This window comes from Accipiter gentilis, chromosome 4 (genome assembly GCF_929443795.1).
Source record: "Accipiter gentilis chromosome 4, bAccGen1.1, whole genome shotgun sequence".
In the NCBI taxonomy this organism is placed as follows: domain Eukaryota; kingdom Metazoa; phylum Chordata; class Aves; order Accipitriformes; family Accipitridae; genus Astur; species Astur gentilis.
The window spans coordinates 42,966,460-42,987,723 of record NC_064883.1 but is presented as its reverse complement, the minus strand read 5'-3'; the positions used below and the strand labels follow the sequence as shown (position 1 = coordinate 42,987,723).

Here is a 21,264-nt window from a genome sequence, read left to right as displayed (position 1 = left end):
TTGTTGGCCCAGAGCTGGCGTACAGCAGCAGCGCCCTTTCCCCTCTGGGGAATAAAGTGCATCCATTAAAGTACAATTTGATGTGCGTGTCCTGATGTTTTTTGTATCCTCCCAGACAGACCATCCCCATAACGTCGTGGCTTTTCTGTACCTGCCGGCTGCTTTGCAGCCCCACCACACACCGCTGGGTTCAGGGCACTGCTGCCATGAAGGACTTATTTAAGCGCACGGTGCTAAAGACTCACCCGTGTCACGAGTGTGGCAAATCCTTCAGCAAGAAGGGAAACCTGAAGAGACACCAGCGGATCCACACGGCAGAGGAGCTCTTCACTTGCGGGGAGTGTGGGAGGCGATTCACCACCCGGGGCCACCTCACGACCCACCAGAGCATCCACACAGGAGAAAGGCCCTTCTGCTGTGGGGAGTGCGGGCGCTGCTTTCGCCTGGAGATATGCCTGGTCGCCCACCAGAAGACGCACACCAAGGGTGGTCCCTACCTCTGCGCCCGCTGCGGCAAGAGCCTGAGCACAAAGATCTACTTCAACATCCACATGCGGACCCACACGGAGAAGAGGCCATTCGCCTGCACCGAGTGCGGGAAGAGCTTTGTGAAGAAGGGGACCCTCACCGCCCACAAGGAGATCCACAAGCGAGAGAAGCCCTTCAAATGCCCTGACTGCAGTAGGTGCTTTGGGCAAAGCGCCACGCTGCTGGCCCACCAGAAGATACACCTCCGTGGGGGGCCTTTCATTTGTACCGAGTGTGGGAAGAGCTTGAGCACCAAGCGGTATTTCAACGTCCACCAGAGGAACCATGCTAAGCAAAAGCCACTCGAGGGACACGTCAATGGTGTGTCTGTCCAGGTCATCCAGATTAAAGAGGAGTCTGATTTTGCCTTCAGGTCAGAGGAGAGTATGTTGGAGAATATGTCCCATGAAGGAGATGTAGCCCAGGGGTGTAGCATACCTAGAAACCCACCTAATCCAAAAAGCCCTCCTTGGAAAATCCAGATGAAGGAGGAACCAGACCCACCCGGTGATGACACAGCAAACATTACTGCAATAGCCTGCCAGAAACTTTACATCAAGGAAGAGCCACCAGAAAACCCAGACTATGGAAAGCTCTTTGATCCAAAGATCCCACTGACGGCTTTACAGGGGAGACAGCTTAAAAAGGAAGAAGATGCTGATGGGCAGCATGAATGGGAAGTCCCCATAGCCAGTAACCGGGTCCTCCATGTGAAGGAAGAACCACAGGAAAGCACTGAGTTTGGGATGTATTATGGGCAGAAGCCAAACCTCAGTGCTATCCAGAGGATCCAAATTAAAGAAGAACCGGGTGCGGAGGCCATCCACCAGGAGAGCCAGAGCCCAAAAAGGAAGCAGAAGAAATGCTATCGGCCCACCAAAGAGGGGATGATGGAGAACCAGGAGAAACCCATGTCCAAGAAAGATCCCTCAGCAAAAGGAGCTCCCAAGGTTGAACGGATATTCCCCTGTCCCGAGTGCGGGAAGAGCTTCAATCAGAAATCAAACCTGACCAGACACAGGAAGATTCACACCAGCGAGGGGCCGTACAAGTGCAGCGAGTGCGGGGAGACCTTCCGCATGAACCGCAAGCTGATCCGCCACCAGCGAGTCCACATGAGCGAGCCCTTCAAATGCACCGAGTGCGGGAAGAGCTTCACCCAGAGGTCAAATCTGGTTCGGCATCAGAGGATTCACACCAAGGAGGAGCCCTACCAGTGCCCCGAGTGCGAGAAGACCTTCAACCAGAAGGCCAACCTCTTCCGCCACCAAACAATCCATGTCCGAATGGGGCCTTGCAAGTGCACCAAGTGTGGGAAATGCTTCCCTCAGAAGCGCCATCTTATTAAACACCAGTTGCTCCATTCCCGAGGTGGGGCCTACAAGTGTGGGGTCTGTGGGAAGCGCTACCGGCTGAAGAAGTACCTGAGGAGGCACCAGAAAATCCACGCACGGGAAGGAACTGCTCCCTGTGCCAAACGGGGGGAGGCCACGAGGACCGGCGGTGGACCCCACCACCCTGAGCAGACAGCTCTGGCCCCCATGAAGAGCGAAGAGGAGAGCTGAGCAGGTCTGGTGCCTGCTCCTGGGGGAAAGTTCTTTGGGAAAGGGGAGAGATGGAGACAAACTCTGCCGGCCTTTATGTGTGCGGTATCTGGGGGTGAGGAGGTCAACCTGAGGGGACAGTGAGGTCGAAGTGGCAGAGCGCTGCTGGAAACTGGTCCTCTGCTGCTGTTTTCAGAGTACAACGCTCAGGGTATCACCTCCTCACAGCTGTGAGATGGGGCTGGAGAGCCAAGCCTCCTCGGAGCGCTTGGAGATGGAGAGATAAGAGCTTGGCATCCTTCGTAACAGTATGCTTGTGCCTCTAAAGCCTGCCAAAGTTGTGGATGCCAAAATTGTCTTGTGTGGGCAACATATGGGACCAGGCAGGATTTATTTTTATTCTATTATTGTGTTTCTGAGAAAGCTGAAGGGAGCCTCTCGCATCTAGGCAAGAGTTTACAGCAAGGGGCAACTCTCTACTCCCTCATACAGCTCTGATCCACACCTTGATCCTACTGGGCTGATGGACCCTAGTCAACTGGATGGTACAGATCTGGAAGAAACTACTGCTAGCTAGACCAGAGTTTTAAGCCTTGAATCCCCCAAACCAGGCTCCCAGATTGGCTTAAGCCAGGTCTCTAAAAGTAAGTTATGCAAAATCAATGACTTGTTTTTCCAAAGCTAGCCCAGAGGCCAGCAGACTGTATTCTGGTTTGTGGCCCCACAACCCCACTGCGTGGATGTCAATGAGAATGGCTTTTCTTAGCATCGAGTTTTACATCTCTGATGAGCAGATGCCTTTGCCACCACAAGTCCCAGAGGTGTCAGGGACTTTACCAGCTTGAGCGACGCCGGTGCTGGTTCTCAGCCACCTGCTTCCCTACCTGTTACTGTGAAGCTCTTGGTAGGATTTTGACTTTATCAGGCATGATTTAGGGAATTCTAACCAAGCGGCAGAAATAGTTGAAACAGTCTTCAGACTTTATGAACTAGAGAACTGGAAACTATTTCCCTGTTGGGATGTTTTCCTTTCCTCTCCCTGGTGTGAAGGAGATTGTGCAGCTACTCAGAAGCATGGAGAGTTCAGCAGTCTTTATCGCTCACTGTTAATGATTTTGTTTGAGTGTTCTCTAGTCAGATGGACCTTTCTGTCTTGAAAGTCCCTGGAGAAGCAGAGACGTGGAGGGTATCCACAATCCCCTGAGCCACTCGCCAAGATTTCTCCACAGCACTGCTGCGTGGCCACCTGGGCACTGCAGAACAAAGACACTTATTAGGGTTTTTTGCGTTGCTGTGATACATAGAGTCCAAGAGGCAAGTGGAAAAATGTTCCATGGTGAAATAGTAGCTCTACCTCTCTGGTTTTGTGCAGGAAAAGAAGCCCCCTCCCCACCCCCAAGGCACACACCACTTCCTTCTCCCAGGACATGTTGCAGATGGCATCCTCTTGGAGGCATCCGAAAGTCACGCAGCATGACTTTGGGCAACTACATGCTGTAACACTTTAGACCCAAGCTGCTGGTTGTCTGCACTGCCTACTCTGGAGCAGCTGCCTCTCTAGGTGGGGAAACTGAGGCACAGAGAGAAGGAAAAGAACAGGACAAACTGTTCTTGAGCTTTGCCTTTACTAGCTACTTGGACACCATCGTGTTGAGGTGCTTTGTTGTGGTGACTCAAGCACAACACTGAGTACAGCTGCCAAACCCCAAAAGCACATAGTAATTATGGTGCCTAGACTCCCTCAGCCTTTGATGTAGTCAGGCCCAGCACATGATTTCAAACAGCAAAGCAAGCTCTGGCAGCCTCTGAAGGAACCTACTTTTGTCTGCTCACCTATAAACTGTAGTGAAACTGGTTGATACGAAGCTTCCCCTCAAATCGCTCTGACCTGGTGGAGGTTCACTTCTGGGACAGAAAAGGCAGACAGATAGGGGAAAACAACAAGTTTAAGATGTTCTAGGGGCATCTAAGGGACACCCTTGTTAGAAAAATGGGTCTGGGCCATAGGGTGGGTAGATGCTTCACTGTAGGACTGGAAAATGATGTTCCTTGGGAAGAATAGGGCTGAGCCAAGCTAGCAAAGCAAAACAGCCTGTGTTAGGCTTGCTGAGCTGCAGAGGTCCAACAGAGCCTTTCAGTGAGGAGAAAGTAATCACTGCGTGGCTGGCATTTATTTCCTTTTCGTTAGCCTAGCATAGGGCTGTAGAGATTTTTACCAGCAAGAGGAACTGGTATGGGAGGTTCGCCATTTGTATTATTGTGCCCCTGCACACAGACAGGGCAGTGAGTCAATGTCAGTAGCTTTCCTGGATATCACTGGATCTTCCACCATTGACCATGGCCAGTGTGGGTGTCCCAGCTTCTGGGGAAGATCGGGGATGATAGTTTGTAATATCTCCTCAATAAAGTAATTATTTAAAGAAAAAAGGAAACAAAGTGAGCCTCTTTTCTGTCTTTTTTTCCCCACAAGCTATCACTGAGACAACCACACTACATTCTACCCACAGTGCAACAGGTGAACAATGCCATAGCAAGATGCATACCAGTGGTAACCAAATGGGTGTAGCTGGTGAAGAGCCCTCTGGGCTCTGCTGATTGGGTTGACCAGCTCTCCACTGACTATGCTGAGAGCTCAGACCACCACACACTGACCCCGGGGCTCCAGTCGGTGACGCACACATATGTACCATGTGAAGTGCCCTAAGGTGTCTGCATAGGGCTAGAAGGACACAGGCCTTATGGGAGGCCTTGACCTTTCTGGATGAGTAACTGGAGGCCAGGAAGGGCATCTCAAATGGCACCAGACTCCATCGTGTGAGAAACTGAAACAATGTCCTAAGGATGGGTGTTTTCATCCATGACCTCAATTCCACTCTCAGTGTCCCACGTGTGAGAGCAAAATGCTCGAAATGCAAAGGGAGCCTTCCTTGGGTACCACCGGGATCTGCCTGGGACATTACACTGTGACTTCCTCAAGGACACCTCCAAAGAGGTGCCGTGCAGTTAGTTTGGGCTGCCAGCTCTGGTGTCTGCTGCTGATGGTTGTGTTGGGTTTGGATCAGGACCATGGAATAATCCAAGCTCCATGAGAAAAAAGTTAATTTATCTGGGGACTGAACAAAGTCAAATCCTCACAGTAGCAAAATAGCCTTCATCCTTTTCTCCTGAAACCCATTAAAAAGGCTCCCAGATAATAAAAAAAATGCTTAAAATCCAAGTCATTGCCCCATTCCCCACTGCACAGATTTTATGCAGAAAACCACACCTGTAAGCATTCACTGAGCAGTCTCGGTCACCAAGTGAAAAGGATGCCTACAAGGTCGGATTTTGCCTTCAGGTCTATACAGTAAATTCAGCATGGTCGAGGTGAAACCAATGGAGTTAAATCAAAGTAAAAGTTATGTTAATAAAGAGACATCCAAGCTGTGATGACTTTTAAAAAGAAATCTGGTCTTGTGCAGTGGGTCAGGTAAGGATTGTCTCGAGACAATTGCTGTCCTATTTCTAGCAATGCATGGAGGAATTTGGCTGTGGGACTTTTTTTGATCAACTCCTTGACTCATTGACTATCTGTGTGTATCCTCTCAGCATCAGTTCTGTCTCCAGCATTCAGCATGGCCTGTCTGGAGGAGAGATGGAGACAGGCTGTGTTGGGGAGCACTTGAACAAAAGTGCGTATTTCGTGCTTCAATGGGACGCGCGGAGCTGATTGGCGTTCAGCGTGTTCTGGTATGGTGGGAATGAGAGGGTCTTTGGGGCCAGAGCAAACATCTGCTCCAACATAAGTGGCCTGGGATGTTTACTTGCCCTTTGAGAATGTGATATTTCCCATGAGAACTTCTTCAAGAATCCCAGGCTGCAGGGAGCCTGGTGTCCCCACAGTCAAGGAGTGAGGAGAGGGAAAAAGACCAGGGTGAAAATTGGGCGAGCAACAGGAAACTCAGTATCACATACATCTACACATGCTTTATCTGTTCACTTTTGACTAGCAGCCTCCATGGGGAATGAGGATTTACTTATCACCACCACCTTAGCTACCTCTCATCCCATCCAGAGCCAAAGTGATGCAACCAGGTAGCACCACACGGGACCAGGTTATCAAGCTGAACTGCTTGTAGCCAAGGCACACTTGGAGCTTCTGCCTTCATCTCCTGACCCACAGCACAGTCCCTCCCTTGAAACTGATTTCTTGTGCTGGAACAGAGCAAAGGTGAGAGATATCCATCAAAAGACTGATGCTTCTGAGTAGTCCCCACCTACAGATTTTCTGAGCAAGGTCATAGAAAAATCTGTGATCTCCTTTTCTAGGGTCAGTGTTAACCTGGAAACAAAAGCAGCCCCTGCAATGGGGTAGGTGAGGTGGGCAGTGCTGGCCTCTGGCTTTCTGCTAATTGCACAGGAGGTGATTACAGCCCACTGCTATCCTTTGTAAAAGGGCGTTGCAGAGCCCCACTGCTCACTCTTTTTTTCCACCCCAAGCTGATTCCTGTCTCTTCTGCTTCTGTCTGGCCTTTTCCCTGGGGAGCTGCTGTTTCAAGGACACCAACCTCCTCCAAGTCACTGCAAACTGAAGGCAGAAGTAGGAAGCAGAGATCTGGAGATCCTTCCCCACCAAGTCACAAGATTTTCTCCTTTTTCATCATCTGAAAAACAGGATAAGATGCTTTGCAAGTGGAATAAGACACAGACCGTTCTCATTTCTACATGTGTGTTGGCCTCTGAGGAGCAAAACAGACTGAAAAGTGAGGGTCTGAATGCAGACAACTTCTGCTAGGAGAGTAACAGGGTTTTGAAGTCATGCAAGAATAACCCATCATTAGACCTGTGCTGAAGTTCACTCACCCTTAGACCTGTCTGCAGAGCAGAAAACTAGTCCCTGCAGGAGAGCTGGGAACAGCACTGCTGTGAACTCGCTTTGGGGAGAAAGGACTTCGGAAACTAAATGCTGATCTTGTGAACTACAAGCTAAGCAGCCCTGAAAACTAGTTATTCCTAGTCACGGCCCAGAGTGTTGGCCTACGGCTGCAGGCAGAGATTAATAGGAGCTTTTTGCTGCACAGATGAGCTGCAGTGCATTGTGCATAAAGGGCACACGCTTATTCAGCCAGTATTGCAGGGCTCAAAACTTCCCCATCGGAATGGACAGGCAAAGAAGCAGAAAAAACCTTGTGACAAAGAATGTGTCACTTCGATCAAGTTAATTTATACTACCTTAAACTAGCTTGGGGTAGGTTGAAGGGCAGAGACAGGAGCAGGGAATGTGAGGAATGGAAGAGGTGACTGTAAAGGCTCTGACCAGATGGCAAAACTGAGTTGTGCATCAGATCTGACAACGTGAAGGAGAGACACAGAGGCTGGGAAACACCGTGAAAACCTGGGCTTCCCTGCGGGAAGGTGTTAGATCCAGATCAAATCTTACTTACAGCTTTGCCTCTCTATTAAGTTAATTTATTATCAGGCTACATTAAAGCCCCGTGTTGGATGACGCAGCTGATGATTCCATTTGCTGCTCATGGCAGGGTGAAGGAGGAACGAGCTTGTGGGTGTTCCTGCACCTTCCTGGGTTCTTGCTCCTCTCTCCAAAGCATCACCTGCTGGGTTTTTTTCTAGGCTGAGCATCAGGGTCCTGAGGACACCAGTAAGCCTTAATGGCCCTGACCAACCCCAAATGGAGCTTCTGCCTGCTATGTCCAGCCCCTGAGAGACTGCAACCCCTGGGCAGTGCCCGTACGAGGTTTCCCACGGCTCCCCATCCCTCGGGGACCAGTCGGCCCTCACTGCTCCTGGATACAGAGTCAGGGTGTGTGGGGCTCTCGGAGGGAGGCAGCAGGAAAGCGAGGGGCTGCATGGGCATACGGATACCAAAGTGTTCCCCAAAACACCTGTAAGCCTCTCTGCCTGCATCTGTGCTCAAGAGCTGAAGTGCAGGAGGGGAAGATAAATCAGGAGAGCTCGTTTCCTGAGCATGAGCCCACGTGGGGTCATTGCTACAGGCTGCTCTTTTTAACTGCAAAACCCTCTAACCAGCCCCTTGCATGCCTGTCTCTGTTCACAGCTGAGGGTTCAGGTGTGACCAGAAGCTGAGGAGCTTGTGATGAATTTCCTTGGACAGACCACCCAAAATCAGGCAGCTCACAGACACACACACCAGTCCTATGGATGTAATGGGAAAAATGAGAAAACAAGTCACAGATCAGCATCCCTTTGCTCACACTGCAGGCAGCAGCATCTTAAAGGCACAAGTGGGACACAGCTACTGTCTCCAAGACTTTCCTCCTGTCCATAAAGCGGTGTATGCTAGAAATCACCCCAGACCCTATAGATGTTCCTTATTGTTTGTCTCTATTAAAGCCCAGGGGGACAGAGAGTGGGGAGCTCCTGTGCCAAGCACGACCTGTGGAGGTTCATCCTTTGCTTTTCCAGCCCTCTGGCATTTCCCCGTCTTACGGTCCCTGGGATGAGGGATGCTCTCAGGGACCATGGATACACCTAGCCCATGTCATCTGGGAGCCCTATTCCTGCAGCATTGTCTGCCTCCCTTTGAGCCCCTTTCTCTCCTTTTTTTCCTGGATATTTTTTGCAAAATTTTGACACAGGTTTCCTGTGGCTCAACGCTTCAGCCCCTGTGATTAGTTTTCTGTGAAAATAGGACTCCTTTTAACTCAGAAGGACTTTCTTGTTAAATATAGGACAAAGTCTGTAGCAAAGAAAATAGCAGCCTGCTTTTCATTTTAACATCTCCATGCAAGTAATAAGCCTGATCCATCTTTAGCTCAACATAAGGGGGCCCCATTCTGCTCACCAAATTGTTTGCAGATGCTGGGGGCTCAGAGCAGCTCAGCTGCTAATGCACAGCCTAACATTGCTTAACTCCGCTCTGCTTGCTTTTCACAAATTAATTGCCAAGCACCCAGCATGGAAAGTGGCACAGGGCTGTGAAGGTCTGTGCTAGTATTGCATGCCAGAATGGCCAGCCAGATGCTGAGTTTGAGGAGAAAAGCATTCTGCTGCCCTCAGCAAGACAATTCCCAGGGTTTAGCCCCAGTCTGCAAGGGAGTTTTGGACAGCAGGCATGTAATAGCAGCATTATACATCTGCTCAGTCCGAATACGCCCTCTATACCCACACGCTTCGGCGTGTAGCTCTGCCAATGCGAATCCTTCATCCAGCAATAGAAAAGTATTTAATTCTGGTAAACAAGCACCACCACTAAGAGTGGGTCAGGCTCCACCAGAAGCATCGTGCGAGGCGGTACGGCAAAGGACTTGCCGTCGAGCTCCGGCTGCGTAGGAGCATCACCGACAGCCCAGCTCTGTGTGCCTGCCTGGAAACGGGTCCAGCTCCTCGGCAGTGTTAAGGCTTAAGCCACAGTGGGTTAAGCTGAGGTTAAAGCACTTTTCCCCTGTTACGATCTCCTCTTTCTATCGGTATGTTTTGGAGGCACTTGAATGCCGGTGCTTCATTTAAGCATCCTAACTCGGAGCTGAATCCCAGCCAAGGAGTCAAAGGCCTGAATTCAACCTGGCAGTCCCTTTGACCATAAGCTGGAAAGGGACCAAGAAGCATTTTAATGTAAAGGAGGAAAGGAAGTTTCTGGTCCTCTGGAAGTTTTTTTACCGTACTACGAATTTGTGAATTCTTAAAGCTGACAGAAAAGGGGAAAGTAGGACAACTAATTATAAAGCCAGCAAGAACTTCTGAAAATTTTTCAATCTTCTTACTTCAAAAATAAATGCAATCTTTACATTTTGGTAGGTTGGAGGTATTTTTCTTTCCCTTAGAAGGAGTCAACCATATCCTAAACCAAAATGTTTCATTATGGGTTGAAGGTAAGAGATATTCAAAGGATTGTGTTTGTTTTCCAGGAAAAAATGTTGAAAAAATTTTTTTTAACTTTACCTGGAACAAACTCTTGGCTTGACAGCAGATCAGCTACTACCACATAGTCACCCAGGTCTACTTTAAGTAAAGGGCTCTTGAGATTTCCTAAAAGTGCTTAAATTAAAATGGTTGAATGAATAAGGGTTATAAGTGCTTTTGATGGAAATAACAGGATGCATATTTCTAAGAGTGCAACAGGGAGAAAGGGTAGCAGATGTGACCAAGCCTGTTGTATTCCCATGGTTGGCTACAACCAGAGTAGTGGTCAGGAATGAAAGAGGGAGTAAAACAATCACTCTCCTTTCCAAATAAAGTAAATATATAGGCAAAAACTTGGAAATTAACTGAAGCAGAGGCAGAGGGGATGAGTCAATGCCAGGGCTCAGAGCTGAACACAGGAGTCCCAGTATCAACCTCTGTTTGGTACTTTCTACATCAAGCTCCAGTTCCTGCTCTTTACGGTAGCTAGGGCAATTCAAGCACTTACTTCATAAATGACAACTCTGGATGTGCTTTTTCCTCCAGCTTTGGCACTGAGTTGCAGTTTTATTTCATGTCTTGCCCAGCAGGTTTACAGTGTGGTGGTTTGAAGAAAGTAGAAGCATCAAGAAAGGGATGCTAAAAATAGGAACCAGACCAGGAATTGAAATGAGGAAGGAGAAGTGCAAGCTTGCTCCCCCAAAAAATCTCAACAAAGCTGAATAAAGACAAGAATAAATATATGCTGGCTGGAAATTCCATAGCTGTAAATATTCATTCCTTGGCAGCAAAGCACCTGGCTCTGCGTATCAGATCGGTCTTCTGGGGAAAGCTGGAAACCAAGAACATGGCCATGTGAGCTCCAGACCCCCACCCACACCTGTACACCCCACATGGGAAAAATAAGGCAAGGGTGCTTGAAGGGCACTCCACCAGCAAAGCCAGTGGGGGGGGGGGAACAAGAAGGAGAAGAAAAAAACCCAAGCGTTGTGAGGAGTTACCCTGTACCAAGCCCTGAAGACACACAAGTTTATCAGTGTGGTACACATGGGAAGAGCTTCTTGAAGAAGAGAAATCCCATAGCCCACCGGAGGAAGGTCCAAAGTTGTCTAGAGAGTTGGAAGGAGATGCACCGGGACCAAGCAGCATCCTTGCAAGGAGCAAGACAAGCATGGCCAAGGAGGCACCATCCCCAGGGCAGGGAGATCCACGCCAAGGATAAGCCTTTTGAGACCTTTGCTGTGGTGTACCAGGTGGTGCAGGTCCCCGCATAAGAGCAGGGATATAGTAGGCTAAAATACTCACCATGAAAGGTGGCCCAGGCTGCTTATCTCTGCAAGAGGCTATGCTTTCTCCTCTACATGGTCACGGTGCCTGGATGCCCAAAGGGGGTTGGGGATGGCCAGGGTGAACGCAAATGTAAAGGTCACACAGAATCCCTGCTGAGAGCCGCTGTCCCGGGGCGGTGAACATCATTGACTTTGCTCCCCTTCAGACCTTGAACCATGCATCCAGATTTCTTCATGTCTCCCACCTTCGCCGCATTTCAAAATAGAAAGAAAAGCTCTTTGAGAGGTGATTGAGAATATCTGACTAAGATTTTTGTCTCTGAATCACTTTCTGGAGAAACATGTCCGTCTCCATGGACCAAAAGGGACCCAAGCTCTCAGCCTGTGCTCTGCAGCTTGGGCTGTCATCACCGCCGGGTCTCTCCTACTCCATGGATGAGAGTAACAAAAAAATGCCACCTTTGTCCAGGACCCAGCAGAATCAGAGTCAGGCCCATCTGTATTCTTACATTCTATTTTGTTTTTCTTGTTCTTGTAATATAAACTAAGAGGACCTTGATCCATACCTTGCTTTCAGTGATCATGGTTGCAAAGTCTGGAATGAATCTGTTCCCAGATCAGTGAAGGGCTGTGAATTCAGTCTCAGGTGGTTTAGCTCTCTGTTTCTAGTTGTGTTTTAGATAACTTGGTTGTGGTTTTCCTCTTGGTTTGGGGACTGTGGGCTCTTCACTGCCACTTGGAAAGTGTCCCGAATAGGGTTGAAAGAACTGGGAGTTCAGTCCACTGTGTGTGTCTCTCACCCTTCCCGTGTGATGGAGTGGGCATGGTGGGACGTGCTTCTCCAAAGGGGTCTCTCCCCAGCTGAATTGGCTGCAGCATCTTCCTGTTCTCTCTGAAGGAAGCTATTTACCATCAACTTGCAGTTTGCCAAAAATTCACTAACTGCGAACAAGAAGATGACATGCAATCTCCTAGTCTCTCAGCAGGTCAGGTTTTGCTGTCTACTGCTAAACTGGAAAGTGACTGGCTCTTAAATTTTTCTCCATGAATGACATATTGTTTGTACTAGTGACGAGGTGCATCCCCAAATGCCCAGGCTTTGTTTCTAAGCATTATTGATGGTTTTTTGCTGCAGCATCCTCAGCCCTTGTGTCTTTCTTCCCAGCTAGTTAGCTGTGTCCTTGCTGACCAGTTTTGTGGCAGGCAGCCTTTAAATCACCCTTTTCTCTTCCACCCCATTCCATGAGGTCTTTGTGTGGCCTAGATCCATAACATTTGCAAAAGAAATTAGAGCAGACCTTAAGAATTTGGGGTGGGAGAGATAGAAAAGAAGACTCAGCTGCCTGGAGCAGTGGAAAGCTCTTAAAGGGTTTTCCATTTTGGGGGGGGGTTTAGGGTGCTTTCCCAAGTCATCTAACTAAATAGAGTCATCATGCACCCACAGACCCAAGAGAGCATGGGCACAGATGGTGGAAAGGAGCAGGACCCCCACTTTCAAAGGCTCCTCGCTGCTAATTGAGTGTGAAGCAGCATGAAGTTGCTACTCTGCATCAGGGCAGATGGTGTCTCCATATCTGGTCTTCACCAGGACAATTTGTAAACCGAGTCACCACATATGACCCCCACTGAGGACAAGAAAGGTATCTGGTGCAACAACATAAGGTCACAGATATCAGAGGACTTCACTTCAGCTTTGCCTGGGGCTTCCCCTTCAACTAGCCAAGTGTTTTAATCTGCCACCTCACTTCCTTAACTAAAAAAAAAACAAAAACAAAACCCAAACAAAACAAAAGGAAACATTAAAATACCCAGTTTCTCCTGGGGTTTGTCTTTTATTTTGTATCTGGGAAAAGAAAACTAAAGAGAATGCCAACGTCACTCCTTTTTGTGTCACCTGGAAAGCCACTTGTGAGCCAGGAGTGTGACAGGGGGCAATCCAGAGGGTACAACTTCCTACCCAAAAGGTCAAGGAAAACCAGAGCTGTTTTTTCCAGGGTTTCAAAACTGGGATATAATAACATTTTTGCTGAGGATACTAAATTCCTGTAAAAGACAGAAATAATAGTTACAGTATTTCAGCCCAATTTTAGAGATGGGGAAACTGAGGCAAAACTTTGGATCTACACAAAATCCCATAAGCAATCTACATCAGATGCACATCCTCATCCTTCTCTTCTGTTTCCCCACGTTATGCTTTGAAACAGTTGTGGACTCCTTTCATCTGAATCATGCTGTCAGGAGACGTGGGTTTGGCTCCTAAGTGACACCAGGGACCACATATTTGAAATCAGAAAACACAAGGAGCACAAAAAATGCAATGACCATCACAAGCTGAACTTTTTTTACAAAACAATTATTTTCATCTTTTAAAAATTACTATTTCTAAAAAAAGACCTAATTCTGAGAGTGCATCCCCCCAACACCTTAACCTGTACTACCCGAGCTGCTGTCTGCAAGGTGCTAGTGATAAATGGCGAGGCAAAGTGGCTATGTCTGTATGAGTAATCGACTGAGGCAAGGACAATTCTCCAGCCCTGAGGACACCAAGCTGACTTGCATCCATACAGCTAAACTCCATTCAGAATGGCGTCATCCAGTTCTGCCCTGGGACTCATCCCTGCATCCAGCTCCGACTCAAGCTAAAAGTTTCGGGTAAAGACATGAGAGTTAAGAAAATTGTGCTCCAGTGCCCCAGAACATCACCGTTTGTTTCAGAGATATGGAATGAGTTTTCCATCACTCCAAATTAGCACATGTCCAGCAGCCACCAAATGCTCCAGGACCTGCTATGTGACCCAGACTGGCAGGACTGTGGATTTACTGTGGATTTCTGTAGGCATTGGTGCTGCTGGTTATAACCGCAGCCCAATGCAGGCAGGCTGCTAACTGCTACAGAGCACCAGGAACAGGCAGTCCAGCCTCCCCTGGGAGCTGGACACTCACAAGGAGACTCACAGCCACGGGGAGGAAACAATTTTCTTGGACTCACTGGGTGGAGACCTCCCAGACCTGGGCTCTGCCACTGTCTCACCAAATGTCCCCTTTCAAGACACCTCACTGCCTTTCCCATTTACAAAGTGTTTTGAGATTCACAGACAAAAAGGTGATAGAAGAGGAGAAGAAGATGGCTTTTCTTGCTTGCACAACCCCAAGGGGGGGTCAGCCACACGGAGAGAAAGCGAAAGCATCGACGATGAGGTCTCGGAGGTACGTAATGGTGACTTCTAATGCAAAGCAGTGCAGTTTAGCCACCTAAAAATAGCAATTAAAAAAGACAACTAATGTAAATCAAAAGCAATTTCCAGCCTGCTGCAGCGTCGGCACTGCCTTTCCCTATAACAACCCCCAGCCAGCAAACATAGGCATCCTCCAAAGCAGATGAACAGCATCCCTGCCGAGGACTGCGGCTCCCAGGAGCCTGCAGCCCAGGGACCAGGCACTGGGCAGCCAGGCAGGGGGACTGGCAGGGAGGCAGTGATGGCTGGGGATCCCCCCAGCCATGCCCAAGAGGTTTTAGGGTTGCTGTTTCCTATCCCCAAGCCCCTTGTCTCCTTGAGGCAGCTCCTCTTTTTCTGTCTCTCCTCCCCCGGTAGTTTTTACATCACTGACACAGGCTTCCTGTGAGTCAGCACCAGCAGACACGAACGGAGTAGCTGGAAGACGAAGAAGAGCTCAAAGTGGGTAGAAATAAGAAAATTTGGTCAATGACACTTGGATACTTTCCCGACCTGCGTGCTGCTGAGGGAGATGGGAGACAGGTCAGTAAAGGGCTGAGCTGGGATGTCTGGGGCCAGGATGGGATGCTCAGGGCTGAACCCCTCCGTGGTGTCTGCATGTGTCCCGCAGCATCCCAGGGCAGCAGCAGGACATCTCGGGAAGTTGGGGTCACCGCTACAAAGCTGGAGCGTTCATCAAGGTTGGCTGCGGTGGAACAAACTGCACTGGCTGGGATACATCGCCTTGCTTGTCTTTCTCGGGCTGAATCCTGCCCCGAGAGCTTTGGCTTGCTCCCCTGGCTGGAGGTGACCGCTGGAGTCGGAGGTACAGCTGGTCCTGCTTGGCGTGGGAACAGGCAGCTTGGCTAAACCCAGGGAGTAGGAACAGCAGCACAACACGAGAAAGGGCATCCGTCCTTTAAAATCTGCCTAAAAACCATGATACTGGGGCATCTGTGCGATGTTTTCAGGAGTGCTGGAGGCACGGGTGGGAATGAGTTAATAGGTCCAGCCTCTGCCTTGCAAGGGGAAGCTGTGCCTGCCTGTGGCTGTGCCTCTGTGTGTGCTGGTGGGGGGGGTTATTCCCAGTGAAAGGAGCAAAGCAACAGCTGAGGAGCTGCTCCCATTCACATTTCACAAGTGAAATTCAGGCAGCTGTGCTGACACGCTGTCACCTCCGGGAAAAACAGCCCAGCGCATGGAACAGCCAGACACAAAAGTTTGCCCAGAGTCATCTCTGGGCTTGGAAAAGTTGGTCACCACAGAGAGTAAAAACAACCTCCATTTCTCAGCCTAACTGAAAGGTCCCCAGAGAACATCTCACCCAACACCCATCCTTTCTCTTGGTGAGAAAGGATAGAGGTGCAAATGCCCTGGATGTATGCTGGGATGGCTGGATCAGGGCTTCCTTTGCCCAGCTGAGGGGTTGGGCAGGGACTTCTCAGGACGCCTCATCACTTTGGGGCACTTGGGAGTCAAGGACCAGAGGAGGAGAGATTTTTGGCTGACGGGACCACCATCAGGGAGCCCTCCCCAGGAGTTGCCCCAGATAAGTTCCTGGGCCAGTTTGGTGCTGGTTCTTCCATGAAGAAAGTCAATGGCAAACGGGGTTCTTCTTCAGCCTGGACTTTTCATGCGGTTGGGTCAATGATGCTGGTGGTGGTGTGGCTGCACCCTTCTTGGGTCAAACATGACAAATCTGCAAATTGAAGCTGGCACCAAGGCAAAGGAGGACCTTCAGCAGTCTAACCTCAGGGCAAGGGGACAGGGGAAGGAGCTGAGTCCTTGCTGTCCTCCTGAACACCAGGACGACCTCTCTGTCCGTTCAGACGTCTTCCTGGCCACCAGCCCCAGCAGCCTTGCAGAGGCTCTGGTGTCTGCCCTGGTACTGCGCAGGGAACCGAGGACATCGGTGTGAGTTTCACTTCTGCCTCCAGCCTGTCTGGCTGCAGCTGTGACCCAGATGTCCCTGTCCCCTCACTGAGTTGGACGTGACACAAAATCTCTAGAGAAATAAATGGTCACCCTCCGAGGGACGGGAGCCCCACAGGGTTTGCACAGCCAGATGAGCATCAGAGGATGCTCGGGCAGTTTTGTTTCACAGATGTGAGATTTTGGTACTGTCTGGAGGCTGGGGAGAGCAACGTGATATGTTCTAGAGATGAGCAGCTGTTTGCTGATCCTCAACATTTCCCCTTGTTGTCCCAGAAGGTCCCTCTCTGCCAGTGCACTGAAGGAGGCTCAGATGATCTCAGTGACCACTCTTCACATGGGACGTGTCTGGTCCTGGCCCCAGCCCTTGGTCTGGTCATCCTGGCTCAGACCAGGGATGGCACCACCCCAGCGATCCTCCAGAAATGGGTCTGGGTGTGCCTTTCACCGAGAAGGATTTACTTCTAGAGGTGCTGATGACTGTCAGTTGGTCCCTGATGGTTATGACCACCGACCTTCACCACCTCTCTGAAGGGAAAGTGATGTTGGTTCCTGCTCAGAGATCAGCACAGCAGGAGGAGCCCCCCCAAACCACCAGTATCTTGTGGTGAGTAGCTGGAGATGTGGAGAAAGTCCAGCTTGTGCCAGGCAGATCCAGCAAACCCCTTCAATCCCCTCCTAGATTTTACAGTCTCTTGGCCTTTGGTTTTACTAGAATTAACTAAGCTTGGCTGGGCTTTTTTTTTATGATTTTCGTTTCCACATGACAGTTTACCACACTAAAAGTGGTTTGGGTTTTGTCTTTTTTTCCTGTTGGCCTTGACAATAACACCTCCCTTGGTTTCTTCTCAGGTTCAGCCCTCATGAAGGAAAACACAGGCTTTCATCTAAAGAAGAGTAACTCAAACCAGCGCTGCCACTTTCCCATGGTCGCTACCTCCCAGCAGCCCTGGCAGGCAGGGAAAACTGGTGGCAATGGCCAGGAGGACTCCCAGCGATGCCTCCCCTAGTGAACACCACCCAAGCCCCCACCTCTGAAGAACCAGGTGATGGAACAGCCAGCCATGATGACGCTGGAGCTCTTGGAGGCAGAGAATTTTCTCAGCCACACTCAAGAGAAGTTGTACACTTGCGTGATTTGTGGGGACAGTTTTAAGCACAAGGGCATCCTGGCAGCCCACCAGACATCCCTTAAGGAGGAGATAGAGGCTGAAGGCTGTGAGGAAGGTGATGTTGACCAGGCTGGAGAGCTGCATGACCAAGAAGCCATCAGAGCTGGAGAGGAGGCCAATGGGAGAGACCATAGCAAGCACAACACACAGAGTGATCCTGAGAGAAGGGAAAAGCCCCATGCCTGCACTGAGTGCAGGAAGAGCTTCAAGATGAAGCTAGACCTCACCAAACACCTCCGGACTCACACGGGCGAGAGACCATTCCCCTGCACCGACTGTGGCAAGAAGTTCATCACCATCACCAAATCACAACTCAAGGAGCACCAGAGGATCCACACAGGCGAGCGGCTGTACGAGTGCCTGGACTTTGGGAAGAACTTCACCCAGAAGTCACAGCTCATCGTGCACCAACGGATCCACACAGGTGAGAAGCCCTACCAGTACAGCAGCTGCCAGAAAAGCTTCATGGACAAGTCACAGCTGGTGGCACGCCACCAGATCCACACAGGTGACCGTCCCTTCAAGTGTGGTGTATGCGGCTGTGGCTTCTGCCAGAAGATCACCCTCATCAAGCACCAGTGGGTCCACAGCACGAAGGGTGCCCAGTGGGATGCTGCCAGGGCCATCGTGGCCAAATCCACTCTGGCAGGGAAGAAGATCTTCCACTGCAGCACCTGTGGGAAGGAGTTCAAGAAGAAGTCAGTGCTGGTGACCCACCAGAGGATTCACACCGGGGAGGAGCCCTACCCCTGCCCTGCATGTGGGCAATGCTTTCGGCAGAAGATCCACCTCGCCCGGCATCAGCGGACCCACGAGCGGCCCGGTGCCCACATTTGTGGAACCTGCGGGGACCGCTTTGGCAGCAAGAGGGAGATGCTGCGGCACCACCAGGGCCACCATCCCCAGCAAGCCCCTTACATCTGCACCACCTGTGGAAAGCGCTTCAGCCAGAAGGTCGGCCTCACAGCCCATCGCCATGTCCATGCGCGGGAAAAGGAGACCCCCAGTGCCTCAGGGGGTGGGCAGCCCCCCCCCCCCCCCCTCGGTGGTACCCACGCCTGTGGGCAGTGTGGAAAGACGTTCACCAAGAAGGGCAACCTGGCCAACCACCAACAGGCTCATGCCAAGGGCGGGGGTCACCGCTGCGGGGCTTGCGGCAAGGGTTTCGCCAAGCGGGGGGAGTTGACCAAGCATGAGCGGACCCACACCGGGGAGAAGCCCTATGGGCGTGGGCAGTGCGGCAAATGCTTCACCCAACGTACCCAGCTGGTCACCCACCAGCGCGTCCACACCGGCGAGCGGCCCTACCCCTGTGGTGACTGTGGCAAGCGCTTCGGCAACAAGTCCCGCCTCACCATCCACCAGTGCATCCACACCGGTGACCGGCCCTTCCCCTGCCCCACCTGTGGCAAGGGCTTCCACCAGAAGATCGCCTTGGTCAAGCACCGCCATGTCCATGAGTGTGGCAGGGACAAGGGAGGCGGCGAAGACACCAGCGCCAACACTGACACCAATGCTGACACCGAGGCCAATGGCAATGGTGAGGCCATTGGTGATAACAATGCCAATGCCAACACCCATGCCAGTGTCAAGACCGATGCCAATGCCAAGGTGGCTGGCAAAGATGAGGAGAGCCCAGCTGTCCCCTGTCGGCTGCTCCCCATTGGCGAGCAGCCCTTTTCCTGCAGCAAGTGTGGGAAGGCCTTTGCCCAGAAGGCTCAGCTGGTGGTCCACCACCGCATCTACACGGGGGAGCATCCCTTCCCCTGCACTGACTGCCCCAAAGCCTTCATTGACAAGTCCCACCTCGTCGTCCACCACCGCACCCACACCGGTGAGCGCCCCTTCCACTGTGTTGCCTGCGGCCAAGCCTTCACCCAAAAGGTTGCCCTCACCACCCACCAGCGGGTCCACATGCGGGAGCACCAGCCACCGTTGGCTCCAGTTGCCCTCGGACCACAGGGTGAGGAGTGGCCCTTCACCTGTGCCATCTGCAGGAGAGGTTTCCACAAGGAGATTGCCCTCATCACCCACCGGAGAGTCCACACCAAGTATGAGCCCAACCGTTGCAGCAAGTGTGGGCAGGTCTTCCCCAACAGGACCCAGCTCCATCTCCACCAGCCCTCCCATGCAAAGGACCGGCCATTCAAGTGTGCCACGTGCGGGAAGGACTTCAAGAGAAAGGAGATCTTGATTACCCACCAGCGGGTCCACACGGGAGAGGCACCCTTCCAGTGCCACCAGTGCAGCAAAAGCTTCTCACAAAAGGTCAACCTCATGAAACACCAGCTCACTCACACCCACCAGGGCCCCTTCATCTGCTCCAACTGTGGGCAAAGCTACACCACCGTTGGACATTTCCAGAGGCATCAGAAGAACCACCTCAAGAAGCAAAGCCCTCCTGGGGAGGGAGAGGAACTCTCTGAGGACCTGGCAACTGGCCGTGTGGCAGCGGGTGGCCACAGCAGCCCCATCATCGTGGTGAAGACAGAGGCTGATGCTGATGACTATGAGGTCCTACCGGTCCCATGATGGTAAGGATCAAGGGCTCAGGGAAGGAAGGGCTGATGCCTGCTCACTTGGGTATGGGGTTGCTGCATCTACCACCAAGATCCACGGTCCTGTGGGAACTGCTTCCCTGGAAACATATCACAGTATTTGGTGTGAGCCAGGAGTGGAAAACCTGGGAGGATCTGGACTTCAGCACACGGAAATCCCTGAATCAAACCTCAGTCAAAACTGGCTGACACAATGTGAAATTTGGGGGTCAGGGAGGGATATAAAAACATATTTCGGCTTCTTTTTTTATATCTTAAAGAAGAGTCCTCATTTCAAGAGGTTTGGTGGAGGGTTTTCTGCTAACAGGAGGGCTGAGAAGCTTGTTTTTTTAAATCAAGTAAATGAAATCTGTGATTTCAGATATATTCACATGACTCCAAGAGCTGGAGCTTTAAGAAAGAAAGAAAAAAAAAGACCAAAAATCTCACCAAACATTATGAGGTTTGCCATCACCAACTTCCTGGCAGGAGTTGGAGCAGACCATCCCTGGTCCCTAGCCTTCCAGCAGCTGACACCAGCTCCAGCCATCCTGCGGACACGTGGAGCAGTGCAGGGTCTGCTACTGTGGAAAAATTGCAGCCAGAAATAAGGGAGGATGTCATGGCCAAAGGACTCGGGGATGGGGACCCTGCTGACACCTGGGGAAGGGCCACCGAGGTCAGTAACGATCCCCGTGGAGGGCAAAGAGCCACCCACATGGCTTAATTTGCAGAGCTGGATTAAGAGCTCTGGCTGGGAACTAATGCAGGGTTTATATGAAGAAATCATTTTTCCTAGTTTAAAATAACCTTATGCGTGGGTTGATTGTGTAGGATAACCCTGGACATATTTATTATGGAGTTAGGGGCATTCATTGCACAGCCACAGTTTCAGAGCGGCATTTGGGAGGTTGCCAGACCTGTTTCTTGCACCACAAGCTCAGTTGCAATGCCAAGATATGGCTCCTAAACCTGAAGACCGCTGGTCTGTGCCACCTACGGCCTCACTGAGGTAGGGAGAAACCCTCAACAACTGTCCTCCGTGTCACTCATTTGCGGTAGTGACCCCAGAGTGGCACCAGCAAAAGGTGTGTTTAATTGCTCTGCCAAGAAAAGGAGGCTTTAGCTTGCTCCCCACGCCCCACCAACCTGGGGGGAGTTGGGGGTTAGCAGAAGCTGTTCCCACC

General features: G+C 50.8%; 1 protein-coding gene across 1 annotated transcript; it reads left to right on the top strand.

Moving 5' to 3' along the window:
• Positions 1-206: 206 nt before the first annotated feature.
• LOC126037958 (zinc finger protein 91-like) lies at positions 207-20,330 on the top strand. The gene is made up of 4 exons (XM_049798932.1): positions 207-2,088; positions 15,068-15,262; positions 16,266-16,321; positions 17,409-20,330. The coding sequence occupies exons 1-4, from the start codon at positions 207-209 to the stop codon at positions 20,070-20,072; spliced, it is 4,797 nt and encodes a 1,598-aa protein (XP_049654889.1). The 3' UTR covers positions 20,073-20,330.
• Positions 20,331-21,264: the final 934 nt, after the last annotated feature.

What these genes read in the sequence shown, in the direction of transcription:
- LOC126037958 (XM_049798932.1), top strand. Translation starts at nt 207, where the DNA reads ATGAAGGACTTATTTAAGCGCACGGTGCTAAAGACTCACCCGTGTCAC. An exon ending in CATGAAGAGCGAAGAGGAGA is followed by an intron (nt 2,089 to 15,067) that starts GCTGAGCAGGTC and finishes TGTGTCCCGCAG; the next exon opens with CATCCCAGGGCAGCAGCAGG. An exon ending in GGTGACCGCTGGAGTCGGAG is followed by an intron (nt 15,263 to 16,265) that starts GTACAGCTGGTC and finishes CTGTCCGTTCAG; the next exon opens with ACGTCTTCCTGGCCACCAGC.